Source organism: Eleutherodactylus coqui, chromosome 1 (genome assembly GCF_035609145.1).
Source record: "Eleutherodactylus coqui strain aEleCoq1 chromosome 1, aEleCoq1.hap1, whole genome shotgun sequence".
NCBI classification, from domain to species: domain Eukaryota; kingdom Metazoa; phylum Chordata; class Amphibia; order Anura; family Eleutherodactylidae; genus Eleutherodactylus; species Eleutherodactylus coqui.
In genome coordinates this window covers 533,489,666-533,502,637 of record NC_089837.1, presented here as the reverse complement: position 1 = coordinate 533,502,637, position 12,972 = coordinate 533,489,666, and the positions used below count along the sequence as shown (strand labels likewise).

The window sequence follows — 12,972 nt, the reverse complement described above, 5'->3', positions numbered from 1 at the left end:
GATGTTTGGGCGTCCGACGGCACGCACCGCCCATTGTTCTCGATGTTTGAGGGTCCGACGGCACGCATTGCCCATTGTTCTCGATGTTTAAGGGTCCGACGGCGCACATTGCCCATTGTTCTTGTATGTTTGGGCGTCCGACGGCGCGCACCGCCCATTGTTCTCGATGTTTGAGGGTCCGACGGCGCGCATTGCCCATTGTTCTCGATGTTTGGGCGTCCGACGGCACGCACCGCCCATTGTTCTCGATGTTTGAGGGTCCGACGGCGCGCATTGCCCATTGTTCTCGATGTTTGGGCGTCTGACAGCGAGCATTGCCCATTGTTCTCGTATGTTTGGGCGTCCGACGGCGCACATTGCCCGTTGTTCTCGATGTTTGGGCGTCCGACGGCGCACATTGCCCATTGTTCTCGTATGTTTGGGCGTCCGACGGCGCACATTGCCCGTTGTTCTCGATGTTTGGGCGTCCGACGGCGCGCACCGCCCATTGTTCTCGTATGTTTGGGCGTCCGACGGCGCGCATTGCCCATTGTTCTCGTATGTTTGGGCGTCCGACGGCGCACATTGCCCATTGTTCTCGTATGTTTGGGCGTCCGACGGCGCGCACCGCCCATTGTTCTCGTATGTTTGGGCGTCCGACGGTGCGCACCGCCCATTGTTCTCGTATGTTTGGGCACGTTGGAACATTCAGACCCGCGTTTTCACGTTTTACGCATGTTTCACCCTGACGCGGTCCGTTACCCCCAGCGGGACGGGCGTTCTCCCTTCCCGGGTTCTGTGCATACTTCTTTGCAGCGTGCGGACGCGATGATCTCAGCTTGCCTGTGAATGGCGCGGGTTGTCTTGGCGGAGGGCCATACGGTAAGTCGCCCGCTGTGAACGAGGCTTCAGGCGACTCTTCCGTGTAGAAAGCGCAGCCAGATGGCAGAAATAGACGCTGTTCATACTAATGGTGTAGAAACCCCATCAGCCGCCATTACAGGAACGAGGAGTGCTGCAGGCGACCCGCGGAGCGACCACCGGGCAACCATCACACCGCAGCCCCCTCTTCTCACGGACACAGCTGTTGTTGTACTTCCCACAGACAGCCTCCAGGTGGCAGTGCGGGCTTCTGTCTGGCACTAGCCGAGGACGGTGGGAAATGTAGTCTCAGACCTTGTCATTCTGTGTAAGAGGAAAGCAGAAGAACTACAACTCCCGTCAGGCCTCCTGGCCGCTGTGAAAATGTATCCAGCACTACATGTCCCGGCGTGCCCGAAGTGTGGCGCAGCCGCAGTAGTCAGGGGGCGGGGCCAGCCTCCTGCACCTTCAGAGCGGAGCAAGATGGAGTCCGGGAGCTGCTGAGAGGACGGAGCAGGTGAGCCGAGAATGGCGGACAGCACACGGGGCTAGCTGCAGGAGGGGCGGTATATACGGGGCTCACCTGTAGGGGACGTGTGGTGTATATAGGCGTCAGTCCCTGCAGGTGAGCCTGTATGTAATCACCTGTAGGGGGCAGCGAGGAGGTGATGTCTACAGGCTGTCGGTGTCCTCCACAGGTGACCCCCCCCCCCCCTGTATATAACACCCATATAGGTGACCGCACGTATACAATACATTGGAGGGGGGGGGGGGGGTCACCTGTGGAGGACACCGACCGCCTGTAGACATCACCTCCTCGCTGCCCCCTACAGGTGATTACATACAGGTGACTCACGTCTATATACACGGCACGTCCCCTACAGGTGAGCCCCGTATATACCGCCCCCCCCCCCCCCCTATGTGTCTCCTATAGAGGGTTGTTGTGGGAGTGCTTTATATATGAGGGGTTACCTGTAGGGGCATCTATAGGGGATCTGTGCAGGTTCGCCATAGGGGATATTTTGTATATGGGGGGGGGGGGGGGGGGGGTTGCCACTTGTAGGGGACATCTATAAGGGATGTGGTCTCTATAGGGGGGCGTATAGTGCGTTGGTGGGGAATTGTCATCTATTGGGGGGGGGTCTACATAGGGGATGTGTTGTATGTGGGGGGACGTATAGTGCGTTGGGGGGTCTCCATAGGGGATGTGTTGTATGTGGGGGGACGTATAGTGCGTTGGTGGGGGATTGTCATCTATTGGGCAGGGGGTCTCCATAGGGGATGTGTTGTATGTGGGGGGACGTATAGTGCGTTGGTGGGGGATTGTCATCTATTGGGCAGGGGGTCTCCATAGGGGATGTGTTGTATGTGGGGGGACGTATAGTGCGTTGGGGGGTCTCCATAGGGGATGTGTTGTATGTGGGGGGACGTATAGTGCGTTGGGGGGTCTCCATAGGGGATGTGATGTATGTGGGGGGACGTATAGTGCGTTGGTGGGGGATTGTCATCTATTGGGCAGGGGGCTTCAATAGGTGATGTGTTGTATGTGGGGGGACGTATAGTGCGTTGGGGGTCTCCATAGGGGATGTGATGTATGTGGGGGGACGTATAGTGCGTTGGGGGTCTCCATAGGGGATGTGATGTATGTGGGGGGACGTATAGTGCGTTGGGGGGGGTCTCCATAGGGGATGTGTTGTATGTAGGGGGACGTATAGTGCGTTGGGGGGGGGTCTCCATAGGGGATGTGTTGTATGTGGGGGGTTGTCATCTATTGGGGGGGGGTCTCCATAGGGGATGTGATGTATGTGGGGGGACGTATAGTGCGTTGGGGGGGTCTCCATAGGGGATGTGATGTATGTGGGGGGACGTATAGTGCGTTGGGGGGTCTCCATAGGGGATGTGTTGTATGTGGGGGACGTATAGTGCGTTGGTGGGGGATTGTCATCTATTGGGCAGGGGGTCTCCATAGGGGATGTGTTGTATGTGGGGGGACGTATAGTGCGTTGGGGGGTCTCCATAGGGGATGTGATGTATGTGGGGGGACGTATAGTGCGTTGGGGGGGGGGTTATCATCTATTGGGCAGGGGGTCTCAATAGGGGATGTGTTGTATGTGGGGGGACGTATAGTGCGTTGGGGGGGTCTCCATAGGGGATGTGTTCTATGTGGGGGGACGTATAGTGCGTTGGTGGAGGATTGTCATCTATTGGGCAGGGGGTCTCCATAGGGGATGTGTTGTATGTGGGGGGACGTATAGTGTGTTGGTGGAGGATTGTCATCTATTGGGCAGGGGGTCTCCATAGGGGATGTGTTGTACGTGGGGGGACGTTTAGTGCGTTGGTGGGGGATTGTCATCTATTTGGCAGGGGGTCTCCATAAGGGATGTGTTGTATGTGGGGAACGTATAGTGCGTTGGTGGGGGATTGTCATCTATTGGGCAGGGGGTCTCCATAGGGGATGTGTTGTATGTGGGGGGACGTATAGTGCGTTGGTGGGGCATTGTCATCTATTGGGCAGGGGGTCTCCATAGGGGATGTGTTGTATGTGGGGGATGTATAGTGTGTTGGGGGGTCTCCATAGGGGATGTGATGTATGTGGGGGGACGTATAGTGCGTTGGGGGGTCTCCATAGGGGATGTGTTGTATGTGGGGGGACGTATAGTGCGTTGGTGGGGGATTGTCATCTATTGGGCAGGGGGTCTCCATAGGGGATGTGTTGTATGTGGGGGACGTATAGTGCGTTGGGGGGGTCTCCATAGGGGATGTGTTGTATGTGGGGGGACGTATAGTGTGTTGGTGGAGGATTGTCATCTATTGGTCAGGGGGTCTCCATAGGGGATGTGTTGTATGTGGGGGGACGTTTAGTGCGTTGGTGGGGGATTGTCATCTATTTGGCAGGGGGTCTCCATAAGGGATGTGTTGTATGTGGGGGGACGTATAGTGTGTTGGTGGAGGATTGTCATCTATTGGGCAGGGGGTCTCCATAGGGGATGTGTTGTATGTGGGGGGACGTTTAGTGCGTTGGTGGGGGATTGTCATCTATTTGGCAGGGGGTCTCCATAAGGGATGTGTTGTATGTGGGGGGACGTATAGTGCGTTGGTGGGGCATTGTCATCTATTGGGCAGGGGGTCTCCATAGGGGATGTGTTGTATGTGGGGGATGTATAGTGTGTTGGGGGGTCTCCATAGGGGATGTGATGTATGTGGGGGGACGTATAGTGCGTTGGGGGGTCTCCATAGGGGATGTGTTGTATGTGGGGGGACGTATAGTGCGTTGGTGGGGGATTGTCATCTATTGGGCAGGGGGTCTCCATAGGGGATGTGTTGTATGTGGGGGACGTATAGTGCGTTGGGGGGGTCTCCATAGGGGATGTGTTGTATGTGGGGGGACGTATAGTGTGTTGGTGGAGGATTGTCATCTATTGGGCAGGGGGTCTCCATAGGGGATGTGTTGTATGTGGGGGGACGTTTAGTGCGTTGGTGGGGGATTGTCATCTATTTGGCAGGGGGTCTCCATAAGGGATGTGTTGTATGTGGGGGGACGTATAGTGCGTTGGTGGGGGATTGTCATCTATTGGGCAGGGGGTCTCCGTAGGGGATGTGTTGTATGTGGGGGGACGTATAGTGCGTTGGTGGGGCATTGTCATCTATTGGGCAGGGGGTCTCCATAGGGGATGTGTTGTATGTGGAGGGATGTATAGTGCGTTGGTGGGGGGTTGCCACCCGTAGAGGACATCTATGGAGTTGGAGTCTTCATAGGGGATATGTTGTGTGGGGGGATGTATAGTGTGGTGGGGGTGCCCCCGTAAGGGTCATCTATAGGGGGTGGGGGTGTCTCCAAAGGGGATACGTTGTATGTGGGGGGATGTATGGTGCTTTGGGGGGTTGCCACCTGTAAGAGATATATATATAGGGTATAAGGGGGTGTCTCCATAGGGGATGAGTTTTATGTGGTGCGGATGGGGTGTTGCCACCTGCAGAGGACTATAGGGAATCTATAGGGAATAGGGATCTCCATAGGGGATACGCTGTATGTGGGGCAGGTGGGTGAACATATAGTGCGTTGGTGTATGCAGGGCAGGTTGCCACATGTAGAGGACATCTATAGGGGATCGGGGGGGGGCCTCCATATGGGATACTTTGTATGTGGGGCAGATAGGGGAATGTATAGTGCGTTGGTGGGGGGTTGCCACCTGTAAGTGACATCTATAGAGCATGGGGGGGTCTCCATAGGGGATGCGTTGTATGTGGGGCAGGCACCCACCAGGAATGTAATGTGGGGGAGGGGCCTATATACTTGCAGCAGGGGGTCACCTACACACCTGCACCTTGTACTAGCCATGTGACCCGCGGGAGATAACAAGGTGCTTATCCTACACGTCTCCCCAACAGCCCCCTCATCATGTCAGGAGATAATCTGTGCTGCCACCACCGACCATCCCATATATAATGCCATCAGCAGCAGAATAGTGAGTGCAGCTCTGGGGTATAATACAGGATGTAACTCAGGATCAGTACAGGATAAGTAATGTGTGTATACAGTGACTCCACCAGCAGTATAGTGAGTGCAGCTCTGGAGTATAATACAGGATGTAACTCAGGATCAGTACAGGATAAGTAATGTATGTACACAGTGACTCCACCAGCAGAATAGTGAGTGCAGCTCTGGAGTATAATACAGGATGTAACTCAGGATCAGTACAGGATAAGTAATGTATGTACACAGTGACTCCACCAGCAGAATAGTGAGTGCAGCTCTGGAGTATAATACAGGATGGAACTCAGGATCAGTACAGGATAAGTAATGTATGTACACAGTGACTCCACCAGCAGAAGAGTGAGTGCAGCTCTGGGGTATAATACAGGATGTAACTCAGGAGCAGTACAGGATAAGTAATGTATGTACACAGTGACTCCACCAGCAGAAGAGTGAGTGCAGCTCTGGAGTATAATACAGGATGGAACTCAGGAGCAGTACAGGATAAGTAATGTATGTACACAGTGACTCCACCAGCAGAATAGTGAGTGCAGCTCTGGAGTATAATACAGGATGGAACTCAGGAGCAGTACAGGATAAGTAATGTATGTACACAGTGACTCCACCAGCAGAAGAGTGAGTGCAGCTCTGGAGTATAATACAGGATGGAACTCAGGAGCAGTACAGGATAAGTAATGTATGTACACAGTGACTTCAGCAGCAGAATAGTGAGTGCAGCTCTGGAGTATAATGCAGGATGTAACTCAGGATCAGTACAGGATAAGTAATGTATGTACACAGTGGCTCCACCAGCAGAATAGTGAGTGCAGCTCAGGAGTATAATTCAGGATGTAACTCAGGAGCAGTACAGGATAAGTAATGTATGTACACAGTGACTCCACCAGCAGAATAGTGAGTGCAGCTCTGGGGTATAATACAGGATGCAACTCAGGATCAGTATAGGATAAGTAATGTATGTACACAGTGACTCCACCAGCAGAATAGTGAGTGCAGCTCTGGAGTATAATACAGGATGTAACTCAGGATCAGTACAGGATAAGTAATGTATGTACACAGTGACTCCACCAGCAGAATAGTGAGTGCAGCTCTGCAGTATAATACAGGATGTAACTCAGGATTAGTACAGGATAAGTAATATATGTACACAGTGACTCCACCAGCAGAATAATGAGTGCAGCTCTGCAGTATAATACAGGATGTAACTCAGGATTAGTACAGGATAAGTAATATATGTACACAGTGACTCCACCAGCAGAATAGTGAGCACAGCTCTGGAGTATAATACAGGATGTAACTCAGGAGCAGTACAGGATAAGTAATGTATGTACACAGTGACTCCACCAGCAGAATAGTGAGTGCAGCTCTGGAGTATAATACAGGATGTAACTCAGGATCAGTACAGGATAAGTAATGTATGTACACAGTGACTCCCCCAGCAGAATAGTGAGTGCAGCTCTGGAGTATAATACAGGATGTAACTCAGGAGCAGTACAGGATAAGTAATGTATGTACACAGTGACTCCACCAGCAGAAGAGTGAGTACAGCTCTGGAGTATAATACAGGATGTAACTCAGGGTCAGTACAGGATATGTAATGTATGTACACAGTGACTCCACCAGCAGAATAGTGAGTGCAGCTCTGAGTGCAGCTCTGGAGTATAATACAGGATGTAACTCAGCAGCAGTACAGGATAAGTAATGTATGTACATAGTGACTCCACCAGCAGAACAGTGAGTGCAGCTCCGGAGTATAATACAGGATATAACTCAGGAGCAGTACAGGATAAGTAATGTATGTACACAGTGAGTCCAGCAGCAGAATAGTGAGTGCAGCTCTGGAGTATAATACAGGATGTAACTCAGGATCAGTACAGGATAAGTAATGTATGTACACAGTGAGTCCAGCAGCAGAATAGTGAGTGCAGCTCTGCAGTATAATACAGGATCTAACTCAGGAGCAGTACAGGATAAGTAATGTATGTACACAGTGACTCCATCAGCAGAATAGTGAGTGCAGCTCTGGAGTATAATACAGGATGTAACTCAGGAGCAGTACAGGATAAGTAATGTATGTACATAGTGACTCCACCAGCAGAATAGTGAGTGCAGCTCTGGAGTATAATACAGGATGTAACTCAGGATCAGTGCAGGATAAGTAATGTATGTACACGGTGACCCCACCAGCAGAATAGTGAGTGCAGCTCTGGAGTATAATACAGGATGTAACTCAGGAGCAGTACAGGATAAGTAATGTATGTACATAGTGACTCCACCAGCAGAATAGTGAGTGCAGCTCTGGAGTATAATACAGGATGTAACTCAGGATCAGTGCAGGATAAGTAATGTATGTACACAGTGACTCCACCAGCAGAATAGTGAGTGCAGCTCTGGAGTATAATACAGGACGTAACTCAGGATCAGTACAGGATAAGTTATGTATGTACACAGTGACTCCACCAGCAGAATAGTGAGTGCAGCTCTGGAGTATAATACAGGATGTAACTCAGGATCAGTACAGGATAAGTAATGTATGTACACAGTGACTCCACCAGCAGAATAGTGAGCGCAGCTCTGGAGTATAATACGGGATGTAACTCAGGAGCAGTACAGGATAAGTAATGTATGTACACAGTGACTCCACCAGCAGAATAGTGAGTGCATCTCTGGAGTATAATACAGGATGTAACTCAGGATCAGTACAGGATAAGTAATGTATGTACACAGTGACTCCACCAGCAGAATAGTGAGTGCAGCTCTGGAGTATAATACAGGATGTAACTCAGGATAAGTAATGTATGTACACAGTGACCCCACCAGCAGAATAGTGAGTGCAGCTCTGGAGAATAATACAGGGATAGGTATGGTATGTCTTCAGTTCCGCATTTTATGGCTGGTGTGGCCTTCAGGTGTGACATTTGTGGCTCCGCCCCTCGCTGGGTTGCACCTGATGAAGGTTCCCAGTGTGCGGACTGCACACGGCTCCTGTAATTGCTGCTCCCTTTGCCTGTTTTACTCCAACTATCTTTGCACCCTTTGTGGCCACTTGGGCTCCGCTAGACCCCGTAGGGATCAGTTCGGGTGAACGGCATTGGCTGCCCCTCCTGCGCTCCTCCAGCTCTGCTACCTGCACTATTGATTGCACATCAGGGTTTGGAGTCTCGCTGGTACGAAGGTCAGGAAATCATGGCCGACACACCCTGAGCGAGGAGCGTCTTCCTGCTGCGCCGTGTGCTGCCTGCGCCTCGGTGCCATCAGCTCCTCCGTACCTCCTGCATGTGCTTGGTGCCGCCGTGAGTCGGGGTGCCGCCGGTTACCAGGACATTCGGGGTTCTCATCTTGTCTCTTCTCTGCAGCTGGTGGTCGCCGGGTGATGGATTCTCCGACAGGCAGGATGAGCGGCGCCGCGTTCTTCGCTCTGCTGATGGGCACCAGACTCCCGCACGTCCTGTGACCCCTCCTGACTCCACGACAATGAGCTGGCTTAGTAAGCTGAACCCCCGGGGGGCCGGCAGTAAGCCCGGGCGTAGTGCCAGCCTGCAGCCACTGGTCACCGCCGACCCCGAGACCTGCCTCATGGTGTTCAAAAACCACTGGTCCCAGGTAAGAGCGGGGGAGGGAGGGGCGCTATACACTGATGGCATCCGGCCGCGGTATATTAGATGAGCAGATGGGGGCGCTTTTGTATTGGAGTCTATGGGAAGAGTTGGCAGGTAGTTGTGGTTGGATGTGGTACTGCAAGTGATAGTACGAAGGGTGAACTAACAGGATAATAGTCGGCCTGCTGACTGTCTCCCGCTGGTACATCTCTCTCTCTGGAGTCGTCTTCACGAGTCGCCTGCTGCGTTGATGTCCGTCCCCATCAGGTGTCATCTTGTGTTTTGTCCCCTGTCAGGTTCTCCGTATTTTGGAGCGTCCTGGATCCGCAGACCATGTGACCCCGGATGACCTGAGCTGCGTGCGGAATAACACTTACCAGATGCTGAGCCTGTTGGCTGAAGAGCGCCCCCGGGAGGCGGAGGGGCCCGGACCCATTCTAGGCTATGTGGCCTCCGAGGGCGTCCTGGAGCGGCTGCTGCGGTGGCATCTGCAGAGGGACTTCACTGAGGACAAAAAGGTGATTCCATCGTCAGAGGAAGGGGGCACAGGCGGTCCTGCTATGGGGGGTGCTATATACACAAGTCACCTGTCCTCTGCACCGCTTGTTAAGGGGAAGGTCCGTTCTCGGGTCTCCTAGGGGGCATGTCCGGTGAGGTATGATGGCGCCTACTTAGGATGTGTCCTCGGAGACCCCCAGTGGCGAGCTCCCCTCTACCTGTGACCTTGTAGCACTGCTGCATGGCCACTGTGCTGGCGTCGGGCAGGAGGTGCCCCTGTGTGATGTCCCCCATTTGTGGGCTCCGCGCTCCCCTGTGTGTAATCCTCTTCTCTCCTCTCTGCAGGTGGAGCAGCTGAAGTTGTATGAGATGTTGATCAGCCAATCCCGCCAGCCCCTCCTGCGTTACCAGCCGGTGCTACGGCCCCTCGTCACCCTCCTGGGCACCTTTTCCCCGGGGCCCGCCTCGCCCGTGTTGGAGAACAACCTGGTCCTGCTGCTGAACCAGCTGTGTGTCTCTCTGGCCCGGGAGCCCGCCACCCTGGAGCTCTTCTTCCAAGACCCCGCCGGGCAGGAAGGACCTGCCAACCTCCTCATCTTCTCCCTGCTGGTGCCATTCATCCATCACGAGGGGGTGATTGGACAGCAGGCCCGCGACGCTCTGCTCCTCATCATGGCCATGTCCTCCGACAACCCCACCATGGCCAGATACATCACAGAGAACTCCTTCTTCTGCCCTGTAAGTAGCTGCAGGAAGTAAATGGACGCTTCCAATTCCGGCTGCTGCAGCGCCTCACTGTGCACACACGGCCCCTTCCCGGCTGCTGCAGCGCCTCACTGTGCACACACGGCCCCCTCCTGGCTGCTGCAGCGCCTCACTGTGCACACACGGCCCCCTCCTGGCTGCTGCAGCGCCTCACTGTGCACACACGGCCCCTTCCCGGCTGCCGCAGCGCCTCACTGTGCACACATGGCCCCCTCCTGGCTGCTGCAGCGCCTCACACTTCAGCACCCTACTTTCCCACCGAATGCTGCAGAGTTTTGCAATCCATCTCTATCTCCAGCTGCTGCAGAACCTCGCAGTTTGTACTTTTTCCACTCTCCTCCCACAGTCTAGAGATTGCAGGCCCCCCTCTTGCCCCATCTGCTGCAGAACCTCACGTTGTACACCTCCCTGATTGCTGCTGCTCTTTGCACCCCCGGCTGTCACCTCCTTCTGTATTTGACATTCGTTGACTTGTGTTGGGGGAGGTTACCATCAGCGGGCATGTTGCAGTCGGTGCCCCCTTTTGTGCCCGGATCTTAGGCTTTCTATTCTTATGTACCTGAGTTGTGACATCTCTGTCCCGACACATAATCGTCCCCAGCTGCTCGGTGGGCGCTAGCGGGTGTAACATGAGACAACTCAGGGAATTAGGAGGCGCTATTCCTGGCCCCTGCCAGTAGGGACGGGGTTAATGTGCAGGATGTCTTTTCTGTAGGTTGTGCCCGGATCTCCAGGGGATGCCACACTGGCAGCGCAGCTGACACTCCCTCTGGCAGGAATGCAGCCTCTCCCTGTCAGCGGCCGCTGCTGGCCCAGCGCCAGGCCTTCCCTACTTCTTCCTGGAATCTCCTGGCCCGTGCACAGTCCCTGCTGAATCACTGCCGCCCCCGCCCTCCAGTACTGCCCCACGGCTCTACATTTCTCAACCTATGCCTGTTGGCTACAATGCTGCTGCCCCCTGGTGGAGAATGACTAGATCAGCAGTAACACCTGTAGCAATACTTCCCTCACCTGTGCTGGAGGGGGAGCTGCAGTCTGTGCTGCTGAGTCGGGGGTCTGGGCAGCGGGACCCCCTAGGTAATGTCACCCTGTTTCCTCAGATCCTGGCCACCGGCTTGAGCGCTCTCTACTCCTCTCTGCCACGGAAGATAGAAGTGCGCGGTGATGACTGGCATTTCCTGCGGCGGGAGGACTGGATCGGAGTCTCTTCCCTCGTCCTGTTCATGAACTCCCTGGAGTTCTGTAATGCCGTCACGCAGGTAAGTGGCTGCGGAAGGGGCGGACGTCGCTGTGTGCCACCATGCTGACCCCCTCCTCCGCCCACAGGTGGCTCATCCGCTAGTCCAGAACCAGCTGGTGGAGTATATCCATAATGGCTTCCTGGTGCCGGTGATGGGCCCGGCGCTGCACAAGGTGAGTGCCTGTCTGGGGGGGGTGCAGGGTCTGTTCTGGACCGCGCCATAAATACCACCTCTGCCCCGCAGACCTCCATCGAGGAGATGATTGCCAGCACTGCATACCTGGAGCTCTTCCTGCGCAGCATCAGTGAGACGGCTCTGCTGAAGACCTTCCTGCGCTTCGTCCTCCTGCACCGCCATGACAGCAGCACCATCCTGCACACCCTGATCAGCCGCATCGCCAGCAACTCTCGGGTGAGGCGAACCGTCTATAGGGGTTACATATAGGGCTTTGCTGGTGGTCACATGACTTACCGATCTTGCAGTCTTTTTATTTACGCCTTCTCTTGTTCTCCGCAGCTCTGCATGGTGTCCCTGACCCTGTTCCGTACTCTGCTCAACCTGAACTGTGAGGACGTTGTGCTGCAGCTGGTGCTGAGGTGGGTGGCTGAAGCGGACTCTGCCGCGGCTGGTGCTGGGGTGGGTGGCTGAAGCAGACTCTGCCGCAGCTAGTGCTGAGGTGGGTGGCTGAAGCAGACTCTGCCGCAGCTGGTGCTGAGGTGGGTGGCTGCCGCAGACTCTGCCGCAGCTGGTGCTGAGGTGGGTGGCTGCCGCAGACTCTGCCGCAGCTGGTGCTGAGGTGGGTGGCTGCCGCAGATCTGCCGCAGCTGGTGCTGAGGTGGGTGGCTGCCGCAGACTCTGCCGCGGCTGGTGCTGAGGTGGGTGGCTGAAGCCGACTCTGCCGCAGCTAGTGCTGAGGTGGGTGGCTGAAGCCGACTCTGCCGCAGCTGGTGCTGAGGTGGGTGGCTGCCGCGGACTCTGCCGCAGCTGGTGCTGGGGTGGGTGGCTGCCGCGGACTCTGCCGCAGCTGGTGCTGGGGTGGGTGGCTGCCGCGGACTCTGCCGCAGCTGGGGTGGGTGGCTGAAGCAGACTCTGCCGCAGCTGGTGCTGGGGTGGGTGGCTGAAGCAGACTCTGCCGCAGCTGGTGCTGGGGTGGGTGGCTGCCGCGGACTCTGCCACAGCTGGTGCTGAGGTGGGTGGCTGCCGCGGACTCTGCCGCAGCTGGTGCTGGGGTGGGTGGGTGAAGCAGACTCTGCCGCAGCTGGTGCTGGGGTGGGTGGCTGCCGCAGCTGGTGCTGGGGTGGGTGGCTGCCGCGGGCTCTGCATTAACCCTTCATGCCCTGGAGCGTATATTTACATCATGGTGGCATGGGCTCTGTGCAGGATAGCTGCTAATCCTTTAAATCCATATTCGGGGTCCCGAACAGCCCCTTGTGATGAGATCATGAATCGCCATGGGGTTACTATGGCAGCTTGTGGCCCTGGCTGACTGCTTGTCAGAACGTGGAACACTGCAGTACCGGGGTCACCCGTGTCCAAG

The 12,972-nt window shown here is 55.1% G+C and overlaps 1 protein-coding gene across 1 annotated transcript in view; it reads left to right on the top strand.

Annotated features, from left to right (window-relative positions):
- Positions 1-1,290: 1,290 nt before the first annotated feature.
- The window catches only part of FHIP1B (FHF complex subunit HOOK interacting protein 1B), a 35,756-nt gene continuing 24,074 nt past the window's right edge, over positions 1,291-12,972 (top strand). Inside the window, exons 1-8 of the mRNA XM_066588543.1 lie at positions 1,291-1,357; positions 8,689-8,935; positions 9,228-9,449; positions 9,775-10,167; positions 11,295-11,453; positions 11,521-11,607; positions 11,679-11,846; positions 11,952-12,031. Coding sequence (XP_066444640.1) covers positions 8,807-8,935; positions 9,228-9,449; positions 9,775-10,167; positions 11,295-11,453; positions 11,521-11,607; positions 11,679-11,846; positions 11,952-12,031 — 1,238 coding nt within the window. The 5' untranslated portion in view covers positions 1,291-1,357; positions 8,689-8,806. The remainder of the gene's footprint in view (positions 1,358-8,688; positions 8,936-9,227; positions 9,450-9,774; positions 10,168-11,294; positions 11,454-11,520; positions 11,608-11,678; positions 11,847-11,951; positions 12,032-12,972) is intronic.